At 32.2% G+C, this 24,615-nt stretch overlaps 8 protein-coding genes across 8 annotated transcripts; 1 reads left to right on the forward strand and 7 right to left on the reverse strand.

Annotated features, from left to right (window-relative positions):
* Positions 1-1,665: 1,665 nt before the first annotated feature.
* On the reverse strand, positions 1,666-3,137 carry Tsp_11347 (conserved hypothetical protein). The gene is made up of 2 exons (XM_003372552.1): positions 3,054-3,137; positions 1,666-1,806 (listed from the first exon to the last, which is right to left on the reverse strand). The coding sequence occupies exons 1-2, from the start codon at positions 3,135-3,137 to the stop codon at positions 1,666-1,668; spliced, it is 225 nt and encodes a 74-aa protein (XP_003372600.1).
* Positions 3,138-5,225: 2,088 nt separating this feature from the next.
* On the reverse strand, positions 5,226-5,667 carry Tsp_11348 (peptidyl-tRNA hydrolase). The gene is made up of 2 exons (XM_003372553.1): positions 5,496-5,667; positions 5,226-5,314 (listed from the first exon to the last, which is right to left on the reverse strand). Exons 1-2 carry the CDS (start codon positions 5,665-5,667, stop codon positions 5,226-5,228), a joined length of 261 nt encoding a protein of 86 aa, XP_003372601.1.
* An 84-nt stretch (positions 5,668-5,751) lies between these two features.
* Positions 5,752-6,347, reverse strand: Tsp_11349 (conserved hypothetical protein). The gene is made up of 4 exons (XM_003372554.1): positions 6,281-6,347; positions 6,099-6,181; positions 5,962-6,018; positions 5,752-5,931 (listed from the first exon to the last, which is right to left on the reverse strand). Exons 1-4 carry the CDS (start codon positions 6,345-6,347, stop codon positions 5,752-5,754), a joined length of 387 nt encoding a protein of 128 aa, XP_003372602.1.
* Positions 6,348-6,447: 100 nt separating this feature from the next.
* On the reverse strand, positions 6,448-8,239 carry Tsp_11350 (hypothetical protein). The gene is made up of 6 exons (XM_003372555.1): positions 8,196-8,239; positions 7,860-7,957; positions 7,300-7,343; positions 7,226-7,271; positions 6,575-6,830; positions 6,448-6,496 (listed from the first exon to the last, which is right to left on the reverse strand). The coding sequence occupies exons 1-6, from the start codon at positions 8,237-8,239 to the stop codon at positions 6,448-6,450; spliced, it is 537 nt and encodes a 178-aa protein (XP_003372603.1).
* A 1,863-nt stretch (positions 8,240-10,102) lies between these two features.
* Tsp_11351 (putative RNA polymerase II subunit A domain phosphatase) lies at positions 10,103-10,647 on the forward strand. Its single transcript, XM_003372556.1, has 2 exons — positions 10,103-10,309; positions 10,501-10,647. Exons 1-2 carry the CDS (start codon positions 10,103-10,105, stop codon positions 10,645-10,647), a joined length of 354 nt encoding a protein of 117 aa, XP_003372604.1.
* A 1,628-nt stretch (positions 10,648-12,275) lies between these two features.
* Tsp_11352 (conserved hypothetical protein) lies at positions 12,276-15,688 on the reverse strand. The gene is made up of 13 exons (XM_003372557.1): positions 15,623-15,688; positions 15,316-15,383; positions 15,263-15,288; positions 15,081-15,198; positions 14,288-14,516; positions 14,164-14,232; positions 13,943-14,057; positions 13,863-13,875; positions 13,207-13,336; positions 12,837-12,993; positions 12,710-12,768; positions 12,360-12,377; positions 12,276-12,326 (listed from the first exon to the last, which is right to left on the reverse strand). Exons 1-13 carry the CDS (start codon positions 15,686-15,688, stop codon positions 12,276-12,278), a joined length of 1,119 nt encoding a protein of 372 aa, XP_003372605.1.
* Positions 15,689-17,281: 1,593 nt separating this feature from the next.
* On the reverse strand, positions 17,282-18,549 carry Tsp_11353 (hypothetical protein). The gene is made up of 6 exons (XM_003372558.1): positions 18,504-18,549; positions 18,320-18,360; positions 17,963-18,064; positions 17,522-17,601; positions 17,399-17,489; positions 17,282-17,332 (listed from the first exon to the last, which is right to left on the reverse strand). The coding sequence occupies exons 1-6, from the start codon at positions 18,547-18,549 to the stop codon at positions 17,282-17,284; spliced, it is 411 nt and encodes a 136-aa protein (XP_003372606.1).
* Positions 18,550-20,969: 2,420 nt separating this feature from the next.
* Positions 20,970-22,968, reverse strand: Tsp_11354 (vestigial/Tondu family protein). Its single transcript, XM_003372559.1, has 3 exons — positions 22,776-22,968; positions 21,116-21,673; positions 20,970-21,076 (listed from the first exon to the last, which is right to left on the reverse strand). Exons 1-3 carry the CDS (start codon positions 22,966-22,968, stop codon positions 20,970-20,972), a joined length of 858 nt encoding a protein of 285 aa, XP_003372607.1.
* Between the last annotated feature and the right edge of the window lie 1,647 nt (positions 22,969-24,615).

A 24,615-nucleotide genomic window follows, 5' to 3' on the forward strand; every position in this document is an offset into this window, starting at 1 on the left:
GAACCCTAAACTCAACTCGACAAGGCATGGGACGTGAAAAATGTTCAAATGCGGAAAGCCACTCAAATTCATTATAATAATACTCATGATCTACATCCAATTACTCTAATTAACAAACATCTGAATTAAATGCTCGATAACTTACAGCTCGAATTTATATAAATTACAGACTCAAGAACTCCTCAGTGAAGTTTAACTAATTAGCCTAACTCATCAAATTATACTTACCAAACTTACCCTTGTCTTTTAGGATGTCTTCTTTTATCTTCTATTCTTCTGTATCTAAATGTAGAAGAATTAATTTAATGAAATAATGTTATAATAAATAAAAAACAAAGCCGTTTTTATTGTTCTTCTTCATCCATCATCGTAATGAAAACGCCATTGTTCATTCGCCGCACACCGTTCGCCTACAATCATTTGAAATGAGTTTCTAGAGCAACTAATAGTAGCCACAGGAAAATTTACATAAAGTTCATTTCTATTGATTAACAAGTATGAAACGTATTTCATTTCGTTGAACAAACATTATTCAGGCCACGCATAAGCTCAAAAGCAAACAAATTGAAATGCAAATTCAAATTGAAACTGCCCCACGCCTTTGTTTGAAAAGATAAGGTTCTTCTATATCTAATAACAAACACACCTTACTCAGTAGTTAAAGCAGAAATAGATCGAGCAAACATTGTTCAAGACTTCTGCTAGTCAACAAAGTCAATTTAACTGGAGCACTGCTAATATGTAGTTAATTTTCAAACGGCCCAATTTGCATAAAAGGCAGAAACTGCGCACGAAGCAGCAAACGCCGGCTTACGTAAGTTGGATATGCTACTCAAATATGAATTAGAACATTATGCCAAACTGAAAATAAACAATGATTGAGCACAGTGGTTGCCCTATAACAAGCAAAATTAACTAGATGAAAATTCTGATTTATCTAATGTCTTCGTGGTATAAAATTTAGAAAACAGTATAAAATGATAATAGAATTAAATTGAAGACGATTTCTGTATTTTTCTCTCCTTCACTATAGATAACACCATATGCTTAGTGATATTCGAGATGCTCAGTTCAGAATGAAATTGAATGCAATTAGCAAGTGTAAATTGAAAATTTTATCATCTTCACCAGTTAAATCTAGACGTTTACGGAAAATAACAGTTTGAAATATTGATTTGTCCAAAACTTTCAACGTTCAATTATATGCAATTAATAATTCTGCCTTAAAAGTGTATCAGGTTTCACGTATCTTCAAACCGAAATTGCTTAATTACTTAAATATGCATGCATTCATAGGAAAACATCAAAAAAAAGTTTCAGTATTAAAGTTTCACCTAAATGGAGCATCTTGCACGTGCATCTTTGTTACGCACCGTCACCGTTTATCGAACAGTACTGTAATAGAATAATAACTTTCGATACAACCTTAGGATTTATCTCATTTTTGTATTGCTTTGTAACCTTCGTATCGTTAATTTGGCAATTTGAATAATGTATATTACTGTATTTCTAATTATTATTATATTTCCGTGATTTTATTTTTGAAGTATACTTTAAAGTCATATCAAAAGAATTTTTTACTTTTCTTCATTTTATCTGCATTGTTTCTTTTTAATGCTTTGTATTCTGTGTTCATGTAAGATAAAACTCTCGGTAGCAATTATGTTATTCATGTGAAGTGTGACTTGTATTTTTTCCGCTGACAACATTGAAGTGGTACAAGTTGCATCCAAGTTTGCTGGCAGCAATTAGATTAATACATGTACATTCGCATATCTTTTCACTGTGTTGTTTTGTGATTTCTGCCTGAATTTCACATATATTCTAATGTCGTGTGTGTGTGGTTTGGCTTTTGTGCTTTTTTGCATACAACTAAACCTGATGATATTTTGCCATGCTTCACATTCCCGCGTAAGCCCATCAAAAATGTCAACCTAATTAGAATGTACAATTATCCAGTAGCCGTCACCATTGCATTTTCTACTGGTGCTTTCCTTTGCATCCAAATACAGTTATTTGGCCCACGTACTTGCCTTTCTCTTATTATTACTCACTGTTAATATTGTTTCAGCATTGTTATTATTATATGAGGAACGAATCGTTGCAACTTTTCTGTTAGCAAAATAATATTGAAAATATTGTGACTTTGACCAATTTGTGGCTGACAAATTATTGAAAATAAGTAAATAAATATAATAATAATTAGCAGAGGGACAAATAATAAAATAAAAATGAGAAATTAAATAATAAAATAAGGGAAATTTTTGAATGAAAATGAAGCAAGAGTGTAATTGTGGGGAGTGAGTTAAAGAGTATAAAAAGTTGAATGCGAATCAGCTCTTATTCATGTTAAACTTGCGCATCAATCAACTTAGTCACCGTAGCCACAAAAATTTTTAATTATAACAAAAATATTTTATAATAAGTGGAAAGTAAAAGAAAGCAAACATGCATGGACGTGTATGAAAAACCATTGCTGCTTTGAATTATCTGTTTGAAGATTGATCGGAAGTTCTGTTTTGAGAAAGAAAAGTAAAGAAATGACAGGAAAGATAAAATAATGCAAGAATAAGCAATAATCAAAATTCACAATAATAAGAATAAATGCATTCATTAGAAAATTACATTGAAAAAAGAACTATAATATTCAAGCAAAAAAAATCAAAGAACTCTCATGAAATAATTTGAAATTTGGTAAAATTTTAATATAAACGGTGATCATGTAACATACAAACAACAAATGTAAATGTAAATGAATAAAGTAAATAAACAAAGGTCTTAAAAGACTCAATCACTGATGTTGAGTATTTGAAAGGTAAATTTTTTTAATATCATAAAATAAGTAAATTAATACTAAAAATTCACATCCAAAGTAAATGCAAACAGCATCATGCAGGATGTTGATTATATTATAAGCATTATTATATTGTTTACTTTTTCTCCATGTGCAATTGAATTTGTGTTTGTAAGAAATTGTAGTTCTTCGAAGATTTCTGCCAATAGTTCCAGTGATACCTACATTAGTGTGATGCATAACTTTGATTTCTGAATACATGCAAATTTAACATGAAGAATAAAATAATGATTACAAGTTCTGCTTCATTTTCATCTCCTGTATATGAAGTATTCAACTTCATATTATGTGAATTCTGAAATTAAAATATATTAGTAAAGTCATTTCAAAATTGTGAACGCAAATGCGTACTATGCTTATTTAGTTTGCCTGAAGTACCTTTAAAAATCAAAAGTAATATACCAAAAATAATATTTTTTAGTGAATAGTGATAGCAGAAAATCCAATAAGTTCACATTTAATATGTTTGTCAAATCATGCGAATAGCATATATCAAGTATCCGCATACATTCTCGAGCATCATTTACCTTTTAAAAATAGATGACTTTCAATAGTGGAATTATATTTTCCACGTGCCACTCCTTTGTTCCATTTGTTTCCAAATCATGACATTCTTGTAAGTGAGTAATATTATTGTAGTCATCTTAGCATAAAAACATATATAGGTACACGTTTGTGTAAAGCACCTGATTTAATCATCTGAAAGGGAACAATAATAATATTAATACAAATGCTGATTAGTGCTCTTTCATAATAATTAAAACTCAACCATATAGCATGCATAGAAAAATAAAGGCAGCATAATATCAAATATTGATCAAATCAAAGATGATATTGAAGAGCAGAATTATAGTTGAACACGTGCCTGTAGCCGTTGCACAGTATTAAATAACTGAATATAATAGAAATGCTTTAAAGTGGTGTTTGATAATAAGTAAAATATGCAAATAAAAAACTACTTTGCTTCTGGTAGAACAGCCTAATTTTACATCACTAATAGCGTAGTAGCGTGCATATGGTGAACAATTTTATTAAATTATTAAATGACGTATATAATTTACTCTTTATTTATATGTATAATATAATGCACTTTCACTATTCGATACAGATTACTTTCACTGAAATAATATGAAAACCAGAAGCACTAAATATTTCTAACATAATCTGTAAACACTTCTAAATTAAATAAATTCAGCTGCGTAAAATTTGATCAGTTCATGAGAAATTGTGAAAGATTATTTCACTCCTCTGGTGGAAATATGGTTTGATGAACAACTGGATGGATTCCATGAAAAATGCCCCTTTCATTATGGAATAAATCTAAACTTGATCGTTGTGTGAAGTAGAGACGTCGTACGTATGGTACCTTCAAGCATGTCTTAAGTCAGTGCACAGAAAAGCTAACAATCTGAAACTTTCATGTTACGCACCAGGGTGCGCGATGTTCACGGAATGAACATTTTTGGTCTTATAGTAAAAGCTTCATTCAAAATTCACAGACTTGTGCAACATTTATCACGTTTCACCAATTCAATTTTCCATCATTTCCATTTGATTAATTTGATGAACGTTGTTTCAAAACTAATCAAAATGGAAATAAAGCTTTCAGTATACTAAGTTTCTATTAATTTACGTTTTTATACTGCTCAAGTATAATGAATTTCAAAAGCAATTTCACTTAAATATATCATAATACCTGACTGTCTTTTTGAATGCCTTCCATATCTTTGCTTTATTTAGAAAATAATCGTTTCATGAAATACCATGCCGTTCATAATTTTTATTTTTAATTTAGAATCTCATTGATACGAAACATGTAGTTGTTTGAATTTACTTTCATTATAAAACACAGCAAGAATGCTGCTCATCAAAATGAGCTTTAAATGTAGTACTTTCTGATAACAGTTAATTGCGAATGGAATATAAATAAATTGATCAAAATAACTTATGGTAAATCAATGTCTCTGTACCTGGTATCCTGTCCAATCTTTTGAGATATTCCCCTATAAGAGCAGTAAAAGAAATGAAAACTTATCAGAAAAACGGAACCAATTATAAATTGCATTCTCGATTTCTATAAAGAATAATATTCATAACAAAGGTGCATAAATTTTCAATAATATTTAATCATTCATTTAATTACAAATTTGACATTCACAGTTGAAAAACATGAACTACTGCACAGAAATTAGTTTCCCATCACATCATTTTGATCAATTCTTAATCAGGAAGTGTAACCAATCATAGAAATAACATTTATAAAAATTCAAAATTTTAAAGATGCTGCAGTGTATAAACCAAAAATTGGGAACAAATGTTGTTTGGAAAAGAAACTTTTTTGCCTAAAACACTGAAACTTTCTTGGTGAAGGTTAACAAATTGACTTTCTATGCATAATTATTATTGCCATGTAGCGGATTGTACGGCCCGACCTGCTCAACAGTTCCGGTGCAATTAAACCTGAAAATCAGAATAACTGTAACTAATATATACAGTAGATTTTGTGCTAAAATTAAAGGGTCTATCAAGAAGCTTTACCGGTGACCAGTTTGTTCTGAACGATCTTTTCAGACCCTCGGATGGTATCTACGAACGCCACAAATTTGCAAAGTGAGAACGCAGTTTCATTGAACCTTCTCACGATCTGGATATCCCAACCACAGTTGTGGTTCGAGCAAGTTGCTGCTCACTTGGACATCCGCCAAATTTCTTCCAATATGAACATGTATTACTACGCCGTCAGCGCACTGGATCTGCATACTGCGAACCAACTTCCTTCGCCATCCACCTGCTACGGATAAGTACAAAAGCATAATGGCACTTCTGACGAAGCATTTTGGTGCCAGGGAAAACGAACGATGAATATATATGGATTGGGTGATCGCACACTGACCCAGCTAATGAGTGAAATGTTGGCCTTGCTGGATGGGTGTGAGAGTACTAGAGCAAATGCTTACCGACATCTGTCTGCTGGTATCGTACACCAATTTCAAAGACCTCTGACAATTGGCAGCAAGCGCTGGTATACTTTGGCAAGTGAAGCAACAAGACTTGACCACTATCATTCCGTTGTGCACCTGCCTACGCAGTTCATTGCATCAAAAAACCCTGCCAAAGTCCACAACGCCAAGGGTGATTTTCCCAACAGACCTGGATAGTATTATCTGTAATCTGAAAGTAATATCAGAATTACTCTGGCTTATACTGTCGTCTTTGGCTAAAAATAAAACGTCTAGTGTGACACATCTGTATAAAAATATGTTGCTGCTGCGATGCACAAGCGTCGTACCCATTGGCACGAGAAATGTACGTCAGCAGCCAGTGAAGCTAGAATTCACAATTGGATAAGCATAATATCATGGAAGGGCTAACACTGGTGCGGGAAAGGATTAAACATTAGTATAGATAGCTTATTGATCAGCATACCATTAGCTGAAGATTTATTGGCCAGTGATCGTAAACAAGTTGCGAAAAATGGTCGATGACATACCATTAAAAATAAGAGAAATAAATGAATACCATCATAAATAATGAAAGCCGAGTGGGATCATTATTATTCTGTTTCCATCGGCAGCTCAAAATAGTTAGCTACATTATGAAACGCCACCATATTGCTTCTGTCGACGATGCATCACAATGATGCTAAAAGAAATTATGAAAAAGGAAATACAGACGAAACGAAATCCAGAATGTGGAAATCTGGAAATACAGTTCTGCTACGAGACAAAATCAGGTGCAGATGCTGTAAACCATCTTCTACTGGTAAACACAAGCAGACGACGCATCCAACGGTGGCCAATGATGCTTTGCTTCAATGCGTTAGATTTCGTGGGTGTGGCGGCATATGATATATGAAGCCAGACCGATTGGAATTCTGAAATGTCGCACAGTAGAACGCCGCTCTTGATGGAATGTGGCAAAACGTTTGTGGATATCCGTCTTGACAAACCTGTTGCCAGTGCTCCGCAATCACTTCCTTACACAGTAAGAAAAACCATTGAATCAATGGGAGCAGTGACGACAACAGTGCGTTAAACAGCAAGAAAAAATGGAAACACTATCCCTAAAAATCAGCGTTCTGTGACAGGATGAAAGACTGAAACGTCAGCACATGTTGCAGAAATTGTGGAACACCATGTTTCAATGATCATCTATACAGCTATTGTGAGCATTGTTTTGATAATCCTTGTGTGTCTAAATAAACATAGTTCAACACATTTGCCACATCAATTTTGCTGAATTTTTCAGCAAGTAGAAAGTTAAAATTGATTTGAAATAACTGAAATCAATCAAACTTTATAAAACCAAATAAACAGTTGAAGAAATGACCGGAGTCTGCATTTTGGTATCAAGTTTTACCTTATAAAATACTGACCGTAAATCCATGATTTGTTTTAAGAATTTTACAACACTTAGCCTACACAGTGAAAAATCTAAAAAATAACATATTTTAAACGTTGACAGTGATGCATTTGTCTCCAAAATGATGCTTAAAATTTTTTTAATTAAAACGTTATTAATACAAAACAGTAAAATAATATTTTAATACAAAAAATATAAAAATAAAATATAAAGTAGAGCACACTCAGTGCTACCTATTGAAACAAATTTCATAAAAATTCAACATATTTTAGCTTTTCACATGGGTTTTTTCTAATGTGGGGTGGATTCCACTCCAAGAATTTATCAAATGCAGGCTTCAGTGGTAGTTTCTTACCGCAATAATAATTTTAAGAAACTTTCCCTCCGGCTACTATTAGTTAGTTAATCAAACAAGCACATTGTAACTGATGACAGAAGCGCATCTGCAAAACCAATTTGCATATTTGCAAAAGTAATATTATTCGTCGTAGTTTACCTGCACTAACACTCAATTTCTTTTCTCAGCTCATCTCGAAAATATTTCAAAAAATATTTAAAATTGTCACTAATGTAAAATATGGAAATATATCAAATAAACTTCATTTATAATAAACTGCTCTAATTACTGAACAACTAAAACAACTCCCAACAAACTGTCCTCTGAAAAATTGCTCAAAAAATATAGACTTTTCACCTATTCTCTTTAATCTATCAACTTCTCCTCCCTTAGCTGAGTTCCATCTTAAAAATTACTTTTTGTCCTAAATTATGATGAATCATCTGCAATAAACAAAACAAACAAATCATATCTAGTATGATTATTGAATTTGTGAAAAATTCCACAAATCTGCCCGTTAGCTTAGACATGAAATTTCAAATCTCACACTTACATCTTACATTATTTGGTTATTTTGATAAATCATACCTTCAATATCTGGATTCAGTAATAAATTAAAACAGTCACAAAATTGCTAAAAACATGCAACTTCCTCGAATGGGCATCTTCTCAACTTTGAAATCCATCTTCCTTTGGTACTATTCGAAAACATGATAACCATTCTATGGAAAAAAAAAGCAATTTAAGCAAAGAAAGCAAATCATTTTCATGGGTACTAGTCCGCATGTGCATTGAAAAGACTACGCTGTTCAGTCGATGCACCCAACAGTTAACCAACAAGCATTGCAACTAAAGCCACGCAGGTAATTAAACACACAACAAACGAATGCAAATATGCAAGAAATTTATCATGCAGTAGAAATTAAGAACGAAGTAAGTAGGCAAACACTTACAGCTAATGTAGGTGGAATCTTCGCTACGGAAATGTAGCGTCAGTTCCAACCAACAACCTACAAGCATATAAGTTATAGTCATCATAAATAATTCACAGAAATTTTGTCAACATCAAAAATACCCTTACTTTGGAAATACGTTGCACATTGCAAAAAGTGCAATCAAAATACCATCAGCAGCACATATGAAACAAGAAGCATAATACAAGTAGCGAATGTCAATATCACATATTGTAAGGGTTAAATTGAGGCAAAATTCCTTTCATGCCCATGCATTCTCATTTAATCTCATCAATTTTTCTCCACCTAAACTGATGACAAGTAAATATTCATTCACGTAAACTGATATAGCCGTGGAACCATTTACAAAAGAATTGCCCTTGAAAAAAAACAAAGATAGAATAAAATAATAAAAAAATGTCATGCAAAATACAAAAGCAAACTATGCACTTATTTAAAATATGACAGATCAACAATGAAGAACAAATTAATGCAGTTTATAATAAAGTCGAAAAAGCAAACAAAATGTTGATGAAAACTAGAACGTTTAAAAGATATTTTAAAAAAATCATGTCACCATTTTTTGGCGTAACTGTTCTTTATTTTCCATGTGAAATTGAACAAGAATTAAAATTACTAAACACTAAAATATTTGCCCATATTCTGAATTTTAATATCAGTCACTTAGTTGCAGTATTCGAGAACGCGTTAAACAGTTTAAGCAAAGAAATTCAGACTGAACAAATCACGAGCAAGACATGCTGAAAAAAATATAAAATAAATTTTCAATTTCTAAGACCAAATTTCATGAAAGACGAATTAAAAAGAAATATCTAAAGCGGCAAATTGATAGAATTTCGTTAATATCAAAACATTATACTAAATCTAGAGGAATGTAAAAAATTTCAAAAAATAACAACAATATTTGCGCAAATAACTAAAATATACAATTACCATTTCCATATCAAATTATTAAATAAATAACCATTCTTTTTTATTAAATAATTATTTGTTTTGTTGAAATCTAAATGTTGTTATAGAGCAATATTAAAGTATATACAATATTGTATTATCAAATAATTAACAGCCTTAAATGATTTTCAAGTATAATAAAAAATTCAATCACAATTTCAATTTGAATTTAACTATCAAATTTTGATTTCAATTTTCAAAGTAACAACAAAATATGATTCAAAAATTAATTACAAACTTAAAAAGTTTAACTGAAATATTAAAAAATTACAATATATTGAATTTTTAGTGACACTTTAAGATAACCTCTTTAAAATTTACGTTTAAAGTTTAAAATTTTAAAAATGCAGTGAACAAGTTCTATTTTATCACAGTTATTTTCACGAGATACAGTCAAGTGTGCGCCATCTTTTTTTGCTCTGGTTCGTAAGTGCAACAGCAATTTAACTTTTAGTTTAATTATTAATTAATCATATATGCTTAAGTGACAGCTTAATCGAATACATTTTTGCAGTTTATGCGTGATCAAATTTTACTATTAAAATAAGTGAAAACGAGAATAAGTCGTGTGTAGTTAAGCAAATTATTAAAATTTCGTCTGGAAAGTTGTATCTGTTGTAGAAGATGGATGAATTAAATGCAAATACGTCGGATGAAAAGAAACCTGAAGAGGAGGCTGGAACATCGACAGAAAAGAAAGGTAAGCTGAATCGCTTGAAAAAGATGTGGGACGGGCTCATTCAGCACCTTTGTCCCAGAAGAACACGGAATGGCGTTAATTCAGATTCATCGTCAAATGATATTCCAAAATTGACAGTCGTTTTTGATTTGGTGAATTAATCTCATTGGCAATAATTTAAAAATTTTAAATTCGTATTAAACTTCAATCTTTTTAAGGATTCGACGTTGATTTATTCCACAAGAGAAAAACTGTTTAGTAATCAGGAAAAAATTGATTCAATAAGAGTAAATATTTAAAATTTATTATTCATAATTGCTTTAATTGAAAATTATGTTTTCAGTATTTCGTGGCAATCAGACCGCATTGCCGCGAAGTATTACAAGCCGTCCGAGAAGTCGCCAATATGATGGTGTATAGCGCTGGTACTCCTAAATACGTCCGTCATATTGTTCAGCTTCTCGATCCAGAAGGAAAGCTTTTCGAGTAATAAACTGATTTGATATATTAGGAGCTATTTAAAAACCATACCTGTGAATAAATTTTATAATATTATTTTTCTTATACCTTTTTAGCAAGGTACTGAACAGGAATAACTGTAAAATTAAGAATGATATCTATATAAAAGATCTTAAAAAAACGGGATGCATGTTAAAAAGGACGGTTTGGATAGATGATTTAGCTGACTCTTTTCCGTTTCAAGTAACCAAATCACGCACAGCATAGAATTCTACTGATTCAATTAATTTTTTTCACCGCTTTAGCCTTACAATGGGATAGTAATAAAGGACTGGACAGGGGATCCAGAAGATAATGAATTAATCGACGTGTTGAAAGTGATAATGCAGTTGACAAAAGAAGTATATTTCAACATTTTACTAAAATTCGTATATTACTTATCCAATTTTAATTTTATTTAGAAAAATGTATGCTCATTCTTCAAGAAAAATTATAAACGATAATTAACAAAGACCAAGTCATTAACGTTGTGCAAAACCATAGATATAATTCAATCCAATTATTTTTTTCATTTTTTTATGAATTATGTGTAATAAACTTAATGCAACTTACTTTAATAAATTGCGCTAATGGTATTCCTTAGAATGGAAAATATTCAGAAATAACTGATCACAAAACCATCAGGGTCATTATTGCTCACTGCTTACAAATTAGCTCAACACAAGCCGTTTTCTAGTTTGAACAGCCACAAGTACACATTGTAGTGAAACGAAACAATTATTTTGCCTTAGGTGTTCCTGAAATTTCCATGAAACATAATACAGTATTTTCATTCAACCTTCTCAATGTGCATTTAACACGTTACATATTAATATGCATGTATTTCATCAAACAGATGCAAGAATATTTATGAAATATATGTTGGCTAGAAGAGAAGAATGTACTTTTTGCATTAAAGATGTGATACTGGAGCATACGGCTTTTGATGCAGCAAAGTACACGCACCAACCGCAAAATAAGGGCGCTGGCTGATTTAACCGGTGAATCTACGAACAGGATCCACTGTTCAGCCCAATGATCAATGCTATTCAGACGATCACTGTGAAAGTGTTCGAAAATGTTGCCTCACTGTTGCTAGAAAAAGATTTCTTCTCCCTGAGACAGGTACATATAAAAAATCTGCAAACTTTCAAACAAATGGTCTATCTACAACTTGGTTTGAAAAATTGTTAATTTTCTAAAAAAGCATTTTTATGTTCAGTTAAGCAATACAAATAACAATGTTAATAAGAGAAAACATTTATTGCTAGATTAATTTCAGAGATATCATAGCATATATATAATAACATATCTGTTACAAAGTTTACTTTGAATATGAAGTACTTGAATATTTCATGTCCAAACAATAAAACATTTTCACCACCATGTGTGGACATGATATATACCGTTATGATAATACTTTTCTCAAAAGGAAAAATTATTTCAGATTTTGGACGATGTGCTGACGTGTTGCCGGCGGAAAGCGTTTGCACAGAAAAAAGCAATGCGGGAAAACATCACAGAGTTGCGTATGCGGCCTTTGCATGATGAACTGCGCATTCGTCTGTTACAACACAATTTTATATTGTATTGTATTGCATGGTATTAATTTTTTACTCATTAGGTAGACCACATAAGTAACTGTATCATCAAATATAAAATGCATGTAGCCTACAAAACAAATTATAATAAATAAAATTAAACCTGAACATCCTTAAACAACTGTAACATACAGCTTTTATAAAATAATAACAAGAACATTCAACTGATAAAAGACATACAAAACAAACAACGTCTGTTGAAAGCTACCAGCACAAAAATAAAATAATCATTTCACACATCGTTCGAATTTATAAAATTAACTGATTTGCAAATAACTCGCCAAACAAATTATTCGCAAAAGTATTTTCTAACCAAAAAGCGTAAACTGAATTTTGAAAAAGTGACTTAAAAACTGCAGAATTTCATAAATCTCATATTCATTATTTATGAAAAGTTTCAACAAATGTGAAAATTAATCTCAACAATAAAATGAACAAATAAAACGCACATACGCTTTTCATTTCAGATAAAAGTTTGCTCCAGTGGCGAATAAAAGCTGTGTGCTTCGCAACTGAAAATAGCAAACAAGAACAAAAATGCAAATGATATTCAAAGAAATTAATTCAATCAATTTTTTACTTCGAAATTCTAACAAAGAAATATCTACTTCATTTTGTGTCACGTTATTCATTAGTGCTCGTTTCCATTGGAAGGTCAGATCCTTTCGACGGCCAAATTCAATGCTGAATAATTTTTTTACCGAATCAGGTACACTAAAATATGGTAATGCATTACACTGCAAATCATTTCATACACCCGGTAATACAACATAACGTTTCAAGAGCTTTCACTGATTCTTACTCCGCTTTTAGTTGTTTGATGTCAACATGTGGCAGCCAGGGTGTGGAATCGTGTGCTTTATTAAAATATCATCTGGAAAAATCTGTATATGAAAATTTACTTTCCTTACAATTTCAATCATGCACGTCCCACCTCTCTTAAAATTAACGTCACGGCTAACTGAAACCATTTCCAACCAAATTTCACCCAACCTGCCAATATATCCCTGAGCTAGAGGAACACTAAGAGCAAGGTTTCCATAACAAGTAGGATCGGCCTGTTTTGGATCAACAGCGGATCTTCAAATATTATACCACTTGAATCGATTATACCATGAAACAGCTGAAGCTCAGAAATCTAGACTGAACAAACCATGAGCGAGGCATATTGAAAAAAATAAAACAAATTTACGGTCTATGAAAGCAAATTGAAACAAAGATGAATTAAAAAAGAATATTTGAAGCGGTTGATTGCCAGAGTTTCGCTAATATCAAAAGATCACACTGAATGAAGAGGAATGTTCAAAAATAACAACAATATTTGCGCAAATAACTAAAATATACAATTTCCATTTCCAAATCAAATTATTAAATAAATAACCATTCTTTTTTATAAAATAATTATTCTTTCGTTGAAATGTAAATGTTGTTACGGAGGAATATTAAATTACATACAATATTGTATTACCAAATAATTATCAGCCGTAAATGATTTTCAAGTATAATTAAAAAATTCTATCACAATTTCAATTTGAATTTAACTATCAAATTTTGATTTCAATTTTCAAAGTAACATCAAAATATGATTCCAAAATTTATTACAAACTTAAAAAGTTTAACTGAAATATTTAAAAATTACAATGTATTGAATTTTTGGTGACACTTTAAAATGACTTGAAAATTTACGTTTAAAGTTTAAAATTTTAAAAATGCAGTGAACAAGTTCTATTTTATCACAGTTATTTTCACGAGATACAGTCAAGTGTGCGCCATCTTTTTTTGCTCTGGTTGGTAAGTGCAACTGCCATTAAACTTTCAGTTTAATTATTAATTAATCGTATATGCTTAAGTGACGGTTTAATCGCTATTATTCGAACATAATTTCTGCAGTTCATACATAATCAAACTTTACTTTTAAGAACTGCTGCACCGAGATAAACGTAAGACGAGAATAAAGCATGTGTAGCAGTGCGGATCTTAAAAATAAAATGTCAGAAAATTATTCAGAAGACAAAGCTGAAAAAAATAAACCTGACGAGGAAGTTGGTACATCGCGGGGCACGCATCAGACGGATATATCCGAAGATGAAAAGGCTTTAAATAGATTCTTGGAAGTCGTGCTGCTGCGGTGTGATTTCGCGAGAAAGAAGAATAGAGATAATCATACGCAAGCTTGCGTAAAGTCTGATTCATCTTCATCGTACATTCCAAAATTGACAGTGGTTTTTGATTTGGTAAATTAACTTGATTGAATATCTTTCTGAAATTCCAAATGTTGCTAAAATTTCATTTTTAAGGATTCGACATTGGTTCATTCAACAAACGAGAAACTCTTTCCTGCACAGCTGTGTCTGCCGTCCGGAAATGTAAATATGCAAAGTGTAATTTTCAAAATTACCAAAATCCCAAACTATTTTCAGGGTTACACGGCGATCCGACCCTATTGCGATACACTGTTGAAAAACCTACGGCCAAAGTGTCAAATAATGATATTTAGTTTAGGTTGCGAGTCGTATGTAAATGAAGTCCGTGACCTTCTTGATCCAAATGGGGAATATTTTGAGTAATAATCTCATGTGACCTTTCAAAATCTGCTTTGGCAGAAAGCTTGCGCATAAATTTTATAGTTTTCTTTTTTTCATACCTTTTCAGCAAAATCTTGAGCAGAAATAGCTGCATCGAGGTTTTTAATTTCTGCTCCAAAGATCTTGTAAAAACTGGGACAGATTTGAAACGAACTGTCTTGATTGATGACAGACTGCAGTCATTTATACCTCAGGTAGACAAATCGTGTATATATTGTAATTCGACTAAGTGAATTAACCTTTCCCCTAGTATAGCCTTACAATGGGATACCCATACAGCCCTGGACTGGGCAAGAAGATGATACAGAGCTGATGAAGATGGAGGAACTGATAATGGAGCTGATAGAAGAAGTATAGCTTAACATTCGATTGAAATTTATAAATCAATTAATCTATTTCAATTTAATTTAGAAAGATGTACGTGTATTTTTGAAGCAGAGATACAACCTAGGGAAAAAAATTAGATCTGATTACCTGCGTAACTTTACTCGTGTTCGGTAAAATGTCAAAAATATTTTAATGGAGCTGTTTCGATGTAATATCTGTTATATAATAAAAATAAAAATAATAATAATAATAATAATAAAGATATGCCTTTTGTCATTTACCTTTTCAATATAATCTTTTAAATTTCCACTTATATTGACTATATTGAGTTTGAAAATTAAAATAAATTTCAGTAAATAACCTTTCGATGAAAAAAACTATTATCCAATGAACTGTGTTGTATAATGACAGTTGACTTTTTCACACTCATTGGCAGCTTTCAATTTTGCTTTACTCCTTGAGTGGCACAGTTTGCTGTAAACAATGCTGGTTCTACCATGTCACCCAATGGCCACACCATTTTCAAAGGTGTACTAAAACATGCTCACACTGGGCTATTTTGAGTCTAACACTTTACATGTCTACATATTTTGTTCATATCTCTACACGAAACAGGGCGTTGAACTTTAGGATCTTGATCAGCACGCTTTTTCTACATATCAAAGTATAGCAAATGTTTTAATTGCTCGGTCTGTAATATTTGCGAACAATCTGATGAATAGAAAAACCAAGTTTAACGATATCCAACTTTGAAAACAATATAAACTTCAATATCTTCCCAATGCAATTTCTAAATATGTGCAATGGAAATTTTGCACCCCCCCATCAAAATAAATGAGTGCAATTTTAAAGTTAAACAACAAGTATCATACGCATTGGAGATACGCAAGAAGATTAAACAACCAATAGTTAAATGAGAATGAAATGAATTAATACTTGTCCAAAAATGAAAAAAGAATACAAATTAAGAATTTTCCGGACGAAGTGGGATGGGATCAGTTCAGGTTGGTAAACCACCGGTGTCGATGAGCAAGCTTCGCACAGGGGATGAGTACACGGTCGCATGATTGACCTGTACAATATTCTTCAGACAGTGAACAGATGAAGAAAAAAGTACTACTTGAATAATATTCCAGTAATCAGAACCTCTTCGTTCACATGAATCAATTACAATTTATATCTTATATTGCAAGTAAACAAATTTCGTTTGAGATAATTAATTAATTAGCGATATCAAGTTATTCCAGTTGCCGGTCAACTGAACCCACCAACTATTTAAATCTATTCACATACCTGAATGGAGATGCGCTCATTGGAATCACCTCTTAGAAGCGGCTTCTGCACTGTAGCGAATGTTTGTATACTCACGTCCAGTGTCTTCAATACGCTTGAAAAAAAATTAATTAATTAATTAATGAAAAAGAAAGTTTTATAAAAATAAATATTAAAATAAAATAGAATGCAATCATTCACTTTGTGCTCATGAAGCAATTTTGCGAACGCGTCGATGTAGTAAAGCACCAAAATAAATAGAAACTTGTACTGAGCTTCCGTTTGGACTGTTACTGATCGTTGTGATCGAAGCATCTGCACTGCGCGTCGAATGTCAATCGTGCATTGCAAACCTTAAAAAAGTAGAAATTAGCATATTCTCAAGAAAAAAATGCTGATAATACAGCATCAAAATAATACCAACACATAAGTTCTTACAAGATGCAAACTTATTTATAAAAATGTGTCAGGAATGAAGAATCAGAAGTGAATCAGTGAGGAATAATAAATAATAAATGAAGATATAAAATGTGTCTTCCTGAATCATTGCAGGGGTACGAATCGGATATAACCACATTGCTAAAACTTCGTGAACGGATAATGATACTGATCAGATGATGCTATAATATTCCTACAAAAATACAACTTTCATTAGCACTGTGAGTATTGCTACGATATGTATTCACTACCGCACTGATAAAATTCTATTTCACATTAATAATCATGCATATTATGATATACCTATTAAATACTCATACATGCCATATTTAAATTGCAAACCCTAGATAAATATACATAATTGCCACACGTCAGATAGCATAAACGTATCTCATACTAATCATCATATACATAATGGCTCATCCGCCTTCTTATATACTTGTTTATCACAAATCTAAAGTTCACATACACATCTAATAAAATAATGTGAATCAGTTACACTTTACACTCTAAATTATACATTTGTTTTGAATAATGTGCAACCGCCAGTACCCATCACTACTGGTGTAAATGAGCGTTCGGCGGTTGCTTGCTGGTATATTACATGCAACCTATATCAAATAGTATGCATATTATAATATACCTTCTAAAATCACATCCCACTTTAAAAGTGGGACTTTGTGATAAAAACCTATTTGGTGGTATCACACCACATTTCGTATTCTCGTCAACTTTTTATTAATTATTTTATCGTAATAAAATGTTGGGTTTTGATCATTTTTTTTCCGTCTAACACAAACATGCAGCCTTATGCCCAGGAATTTCTGCTTGGCTTCTTCACTACTGGAACTTATTGTCTAATGTGTTTTGTAATTCATTGCTATGCATAATTATATTTTTAATGCCAATTATTCAGTTTTATTAGATTTATTTTTATGGATATTTTTAGATTCCTGTATAAAAAGTCATATTTTATACAGTCGTCTCTCAGCATTTGCGAATTTCAAAACCGTCAGAAAGATAAATGCTATTTTGTATATTTCTAAAAAGACATATGATAAATATCAAAATGTATTGTTCATACATGCAGTGGATTTGCAGGTCCAGTGCAATGGTGTTTCCGTTTATGAGGCTCAACAATAAAGCAGTTGTGATATCGAGTTAACCAAATTGGGAGGCTTAGTAACTGCTACTAATGCTAACATGAGAAAGATAAAAGCATTAGAGTGAACGGAAAGGAAGCGATGCAAACGGGAGACTTAACATTTATTTCAAATAATGAAATTTTAATCAAAATACATGAAAATAAATAAATTATAGATACTGAAATCAAAAAAATGTGGAATATCGATTTCCTGCTCAACACTTTTCCATATATTTATGTTAAAACTATAGAAAGGGCTTAGATAAACGAAGTCTTTTCGGAACCAAAAAAAATAACTATGGTATCAAAATGTGCAGAATAGCGTGCTCTACTCAAGTCTGCAATTTGTTTTGCGAATTTTACAAAACTAAGTCCACATTAAAAAAAAAACTGAAAAATGACAATTTTTTAACGAAAATTTTGTCGCATTTTTTGCCAATAAAATGCTTTAAAATCATTAAAATTGGAAATACTTTGATACCATCATGTACAGAATTTTTCGAACTATCCAATAAAATAAATTTCATAAAAATTGAACATACTAATTCCAGCTTTTTACACGTGTTTTTCTAAAGTGGGGTGGGGCCCACCCCAACAATCCAACAACGTACATATCGCCAACAATCCATCAAAGGGTTAACTTAAAAAGTATCAGCTGATTATTAAAACTTTTGGCGGAAAAGGAAAGTCAGCTAATCGCCGTATAAATTTTGACGTAGCATAATACTCAAAAGTAAGCATTTGTTTTCTGAAACGGCACTATTTTCACGTTATTAATATTTCATTCATTACAGTGTGGAAGAAATAATTCAAACTGTTATCAGGAAAATTATATAATGGATCAAGTTATAAGTTTCACTTCAGGGTTTTAGTTTAAGTTTTAGTAAGCTAGAAAATAATATCGAATGATATATGGAAGGAATATAATTTACTAAAATGTTAAAATTACTTACAATGCAGTTGTGGCATTGTAGTTTTGGATTATTTCCAACTTACAGCAATGCATGGAAAACAATCTCTTGAGATAAACATTCAGCCTTTCACCGCCCCCATTCGCCATTTTTAGTGAGGTGGTTAACAATGAATACTGACGTCATCAGTATGAAGAGATGTAGCGTAGAAAAGCGAGTAGAGTGAATAATCAGCGCGGTGGTTGACCTAATTGCTGAGCTGAGCAGGGCAGTTTATTCTTTTTGCTAATATTTGAATTTTTCATTGAGAAATCATTAAATTCATTAAATTTCATTACATGCTTCATTTTCATTGATTACTGCTAAACTGCCTGAAGATTTCGACAGAAATGCTCTACTGCAGGGGTTCTTAAATTTTGGGTCGAGTCCCAATGGTTCAGAATAATCATGCGAACCATATATCCATCCTTCAGCGTTGTTGGCTTTCTAAATGGAAAAGCTCATCTTCAGCTATCACGCATCGTTTCACGACTATTGCGTGAGCAGAATCTAAAATAATGGGCATCGCTGAGGTTCCTGCTACTCAAAATAACTACTCAGATGAGCACGGGGTACGACATAAGCGCACCATTGCTAAACCAATGACCGCTACTGAAGCTGCTGATATTTCCATTATTTAATGAAACCATCGCTTCACTACTGACAAAACATGAATTCTAGGAAAATAATTTGCATGCTCGAAAAGCAACACTCCTGCAGAGCTAAACGACCTATCGTAACCGCATTAAATTTCAAGGCTGAATTACCTTTATTTTGGGAAAATCATTTTTAATGTGGCTCAAGAAATTATTCATATGCTCAGTCAGTTCAAATGTTTCAGCATTGTTCACTTATTTTATTTATAATCTACTGCTGCAATTGTATCCTTTGATAATGCCGTCAAATTACGGATTCAGTTGTACATTTTAAATCAATCATAATCTGATAAAAATAAAAGGAACTTGTATAAATAAGCGATTTCGCATTGTTGAGAACCATCTCCGTTTTATGCTGTTTTACAAAACGCTTTCGACGAATAATAATAAAATAAACAAAAAAATCAATTTTATTCATACTAACCTGGCTTTGCAATTACAATGGCAATTCAACTTACAAACTGCACACTATTAGTCCAAAATTATTACAAATGAATACTCCGTAGCAAAGAAATAGAATTCATATGCAAATTTTGATTTCGTTCGTTCCTGCTTATAATTATGATCAATGCCTATTATTGGTGCAAACTGAATGCGGAAAAACGTATATGCGTATCAAGAATGCACGTATCATTGCAAAACATGGACTTTTGTGTTGTCTGTGATCTTTCCATCAGAGAATCACTTAATGCTGTTCGAAATGTCCGTTTTGACATTTTCACAACAACAGAAACCTTGTTCTAGTGCTATTTCATAATGTCTAAATCTGTCTAAATCCCGCTAATTCATAGTGCTATATGAATAGCTTTTAAAATTTATTTTTCAAAAATCGAAAATAATATTTCTCAAAAAAGTTGATTCATTTTGACTAGAGATTTTCAGAAAAGATATTTGAATGTCAGGCAGGACATTGTCCATTGAAGTATTACTAGCGGAAAAATGTAATTAAAAAAATCTCATAATGCGTCGAAATAAATGTGATAAATGTGTTTTACAAATGTGATCAGATAAGCGTCTGTGAATATTGATATGAAGAAGGAAAAGGATTTTTCTTTTTTTTAAAGTGCATTCATTTGAAACGCTATTATGCACTGGGCAAAAAATGTAATTGATAAAAAGAGATGAATAAATAAATAATTGTTGGAAATTTTGAGATACATGCACAAAATGAAATAGAAATGTTCCACTGCATACACTGGCAAAGTGCACTATAGACGTGTAAATAATTGAAGCTTGAAGTTTGAATTGAAAAGAAAAGGTATGCAAGAAAGATTAGTAATAGCAAAATTATCTGCTGCATCGCACCGAATTCGAAGGACAGAAAATACGTCTGCTGACAAATCAAAACCAACATAATTCTTTACTAGTGTCAGCGGGTGCAAAATGAGTAGAAACATCGAGTCCTATAAAGTAAAAATGGAAAAAGGGATCAAACAAAATACGATTTTCTGAAATTGAATAAATAAATAAATAAAGTATACGTATACCGCTCTGATTGATATGGTGCGAAAGATCACGATTGCTGCAGTCCGGTAAAAGATACCAGTCACTTCTCAGACCGGCGTATTGCCCAGACTGTGCTAGCAGATTGTGGTGATGGTGATGATGGGCCACGGGTTTTGTAAGGCCCAACAGATGCTGATACGTTTGTTCCTTGACGTTGAAATGGGTACCGTCGGCGGAACCATAGGCGGTGGCATGAGAAGAAGAAGCCGGCAATACGCTTCTGGACGGTGCTTGACCAGCTGCGGCGTAGGATGTCCAAAACGAATGATTGGCTGCGGTGGAACGGATCAATGATGGATAAGTATCGTGAAAATAAGTCATCGAGTTTTGCAACGAAACCCCAACCGAAGGTTTCATCGTATTGTCACTGGCGGATGCGAGCTGATTACGAAAGCAACGATTGTAATTTTGATTCCAAAAGCTCGGAGGAAAGTTTCGATAATGTCTACCGCCTGTTGTAACAAAATAAGATAAAAAACAAAATTTAAATGAAACAATAAATTCCTTCACGAAATTTGTTTCAATAAAAATCCCCTTTTCTGAATAAATTGAAATCAAGGAAATTAATGAAAAGAATACATTTTTTCCAAAATGGTGAAAATTTCAAATATTTCTTCTTCTAATGTTACTTGTGGAAAGAAGAAATTATTAGGCTCAAATATGTACAGTACAAAGCAACGTTTCAAAGATGATCTTCACTTATTATGAACAAGTGCAAAATAAAACTGCTTCCTGAACAATCAATTAATTCATCGTATTTGTTTTATTTAATCGAATGTTGTTGTATCGAATCAATTTTCCAATCAAATCAATCAGATTAAAATTGATTATTCATTTAATTCATATTTACAATGAGCATTCAACAAAAAAAAATAAAACAATAATAAAATGATTTTGATTTTGGAAAAATAATAAAACACAGCTGAATGTTGATATTATGAAATGTGGCTTAGTTTTCAATTAAATTTCCTTGCTACAGATGCAATTGATGTCAGCTTTGCTTGTATTGCAATGCTATTTTTGCATTTGTCCTGCATTTGCATAAATTGCGTCAGTAATATTTGATTATAAAATTGGGAAAACCAAAAACTGCACTGCTATCGCATGTAGCATATGCAGAAATACAGTCGATTTGGAATGATTTCAAATTGTTTCGTAAGCCTATAGCAAATCATCTGCAGCAATTTACAAATAAAAACAAAAATTCCTCGTGTAATGATTCAGTATTTCGTCTTCTTTCGATACATATTTGAAAAATTTGCTCAAATTTGAATATTAAAGTTTGAATTAAATGAACAACTAAATTGAAGAAGAACTGTCCTATTTTTCAAAGTGAACATACCAAACACAAACGTAGAAAATTAATAACTTTCCAATGAATTGATCATATTGAAAAGTGATTAAAATTAAAGCGTAATTTTAAAAATAAAAACGGAAGAAAAAACATTTCCTATTTTGACTTTTTGCTCAAATAGGTTCAGCGTAAACGAATTTTCAAATTGCTCTTCAATGAAAGTTTGGTAAAGGGTAATGCAACGGATAAATTATTATTATTATCATTTTCACCATCAGCAGAGGAAAATAAATTAGCAAAATAAGAAAAAAACAAAGAGAAAGAAGAAGATGTTCACGTTTGTTTACCCTTTCCGCTGAGTGATTTTGTAAAATGCTCGTCAAGCTGACCAGCAAGATCACCGTCAGTGTAGGTAAGAAGAACACAGTTGGCACTCAGATATTGGACTCGTGGAAGCGGTTGCAGATCAGCAGCTGCGTAATAAAGCGATGATGCATCAAAATGACATTTCGAGCCGACGACGTTCGTGTCCACTTGCATGGTAATTTGGTCAGAAGAGAGAAATTTTCAAAGTATCCAATCCAATTGTCCAATTAGTCGAGTTTGTCATCGAAGTGGAGAATGGCAACAATGACCACGAAAGCTCACAATCAGAAAATCGGCAGATCCACTACAACAAACAAGCACCATAATCTCCAGTGCATAATTATCATCTCAGCATATATTTCGATTATGTGAGGTCAGTGAACGTTGAACAGCGATGCAAAATTGTGAAATTTTCATCTCAGTCGACACCAGTGGCCATATTTTCGTCCAATTGATTGGCACAGCCGCGCGACCATATCCATCAACGTTGAACCATATCATTTGACACAGGCGAGCAAAACGCTGCCCAGACTGATGATATTTTGCATAACGTGCTTGTCGTCAATCAACGTCTTTAACTCTTTAGACAAGACGACAGCAAAAATGCTAACAACACAACTCGCATGATGATCATGGTTCAAGTTTAGACTTCGTCTGCTTCTTTACAATTTCATTGCTTTGTTTCCGGTTTTTTTTAAAATTACTCTGCTACACATTTGATTACACATAATACATAAAAAAATATAAATAAATAAAAAAATATATTTATTTATTCATTTTTCTATGTTTACTAAATATTTTCCTCACAATTCAAGCAACTATTTGAATTGTTACTTTCAAAAAAACACCATATAAAACCAAATTAACTGGAAGAAGTACCAGGTGCATCGACACTGGCTAAATAATTTTCCCATTGACTGAGACGCTTTTTTTCTTCATCTTCAGTTTCTTCCACTTTGTATTTCGTGACACCATCCCATCGATCGGCCCGTAGCTGATTCCCTTCAAATATACGCCAATCCATCATTGTTATACAATCGTCCGCTTCTGTTGGCTCAGCAAATGTTACCGCTGCCACACCTTCTGGATTATTCTAAATCAATCATAACATGCTAAATCAATCAATACCGTACAAAATAATTATTAAACAATTCAATGCAATGCAAAAAAAACAATCCCAGTACACATACAATGCAAGGTGGCATACAACTATTGAAATTGGTTTTCATAATCCGATATGTTGCGTACGTTGTGAATTAAAAAAAATAATGAACAAAATTTATTTTCCCTAATTCCAATAATCACCTTCCGAATATCTCCCATCCGACCTGGATATTCAACCATATTCAATGAAAACATACGCATGTCTATATTAAATAGAAATGACAATTTGTGAAAAAATTAAAGCAAAAAAATTTTTTTTTGAAAATAAAATAAACACCATTGACGATTTAAAAATCGAACAGAGCAAAGGTTTTCAAATAGACTGGCGTAAAATTTCCACCGTTGACGTCAACGTCAATCATTAGGCTGTTTTCAATCAATTTTGTTTAGCAGAAAAATTGCAAAGCAAAAATTGCACACCGGAGCCGGCTGCAAAGAAACAAAAGTACGGAAACGTCAATTACGAAACAATTCAGCCTCGCGGACAGCAAACCGATTTTTCTGAAGATGTCACAAGCGCTGTCTCGATAATGCAAAAATTATGCTGGAAAATGATGAAAAATGTTCGGCAAACTTTCAAAATCCTACCTATCTATTATTATGTTCACTACAAACCCTGTCCGCGTACATTATTGAATCAATAAACTGCTGCTTCTG

Source organism: Trichinella spiralis (genome assembly GCF_000181795.1).
Source record: "Trichinella spiralis strain ISS 195 chromosome Unknown Scfld9, whole genome shotgun sequence".
NCBI classification, from domain to species: domain Eukaryota; kingdom Metazoa; phylum Nematoda; class Enoplea; order Trichinellida; family Trichinellidae; genus Trichinella; species Trichinella spiralis.

Bases quoted from the DNA above. Each gene is read 5' to 3' on its own strand.
- Tsp_11354 (XM_003372559.1), bottom strand. From the start codon at position 22,968: ATGCAAGTGGACACGAACGTCGTCGGCTCGAAATGTCATTTTGATGCA. The intron at 21,674-22,775 runs GTAAACAAACGT...CAATTTATTCAG, and splicing joins AAAATCACTCAGCGGAAAGG to AAAAGGGGATTTTTATTGAA. The intron at 21,077-21,115 runs GTATACGTATAC...ATTCAATTTCAG, and splicing joins GCACCATATCAATCAGAGCG to AAAATCGTATTTTGTTTGAT.
- Tsp_11353 (XM_003372558.1), bottom strand. From the start codon at position 18,549: ATGAAATTTATTTTATTGGATAGTTCGAAAAATTCTGTACATGATG. The intron at 18,361-18,503 runs GTATCAAAGTAT...AACAAATTGCAG, and splicing joins GAAAAATTCTGTACATGATG to ACTTGAGTAGAGCACGCTAT. The intron at 18,065-18,319 runs GTTATTTTTTTT...CATTAGTAGCAG, and splicing joins CTGCACATTTTGATACCATA to TTACTAAGCCTCCCAATTTG.
- Tsp_11348 (XM_003372553.1), bottom strand. From the start codon at position 5,667: ATGCTTTTGTACTTATCCGTAGCAGGTGGATGGCGAAGGAAGTTGGTT. The intron at 5,315-5,495 runs GTGAGAAGGTTC...TCTGATTTTCAG, and splicing joins GTGGTTGGGATATCCAGATC to GTTTAATTGCACCGGAACTG.
- Tsp_11350 (XM_003372555.1), bottom strand. From the start codon at position 8,239: ATGGATTTCAAAGTTGAGAAGATGCCCATTCGAGGAAGTTGCAT. The intron at 7,272-7,299 runs GTTATTTTTTAG...TTCACTGTGTAG, and splicing joins ACTGTCAACGTTTAAAATAT to GCTAAGTGTTGTAAAATTCT. The intron at 6,497-6,574 runs GTAGCAGAACTG...AATTTCTTTTAG, and splicing joins TCTGCACCTGATTTTGTCTC to CATCATTGTGATGCATCGTC.
- Tsp_11349 (XM_003372554.1), bottom strand. From the start codon at position 6,347: ATGGTATGTCATCGACCATTTTTCGCAACTTGTTTACGATCACTGGCC. The intron at 6,019-6,098 runs GTGTCACACTAG...TTCAGATTACAG, and splicing joins CAACATATTTTTATACAGAT to ATAATACTATCCAGGTCTGT. The intron at 5,932-5,961 runs GTTTTTTGATGC...CTGCGTAGGCAG, and splicing joins GCGTTGTGGACTTTGGCAGG to GTGCACAACGGAATGATAGT.
- Tsp_11351 (XM_003372556.1), top strand. From the start codon at position 10,103: ATGGATGAATTAAATGCAAATACGTCGGATGAAAAGAAACCTGAAGAG. The intron at 10,310-10,500 runs GTGAATTAATCT...TTATGTTTTCAG, and splicing joins TGACAGTCGTTTTTGATTTG to TATTTCGTGGCAATCAGACC.
- Tsp_11347 (XM_003372552.1), bottom strand. From the start codon at position 3,137: ATGAAGTTGAATACTTCATATACAGGAGATGAAAATGAAGCAGAACTT. The intron at 1,807-3,053 runs GTATTCAGAAAT...TGTGAAATTCAG, and splicing joins TCTTCATGTTAAATTTGCAT to GCAGAAATCACAAAACAACA.
- Tsp_11352 (XM_003372557.1), bottom strand. From the start codon at position 15,688: ATGGTGTGGCCATTGGGTGACATGGTAGAACCAGCATTGTTTACAGCA. The intron at 15,199-15,262 runs GTACATCTTTCT...TCGAATGTTAAG, and splicing joins TCTCTGCTTCAAAAATACAC to CTATACTTCTTCTATCAGCT. The intron at 12,994-13,206 runs GTTAATTTTAAG...AATGATTTGCAG, and splicing joins TGGTTTCAGTTAGCCGTGAC to TGTAATGCATTACCATATTT.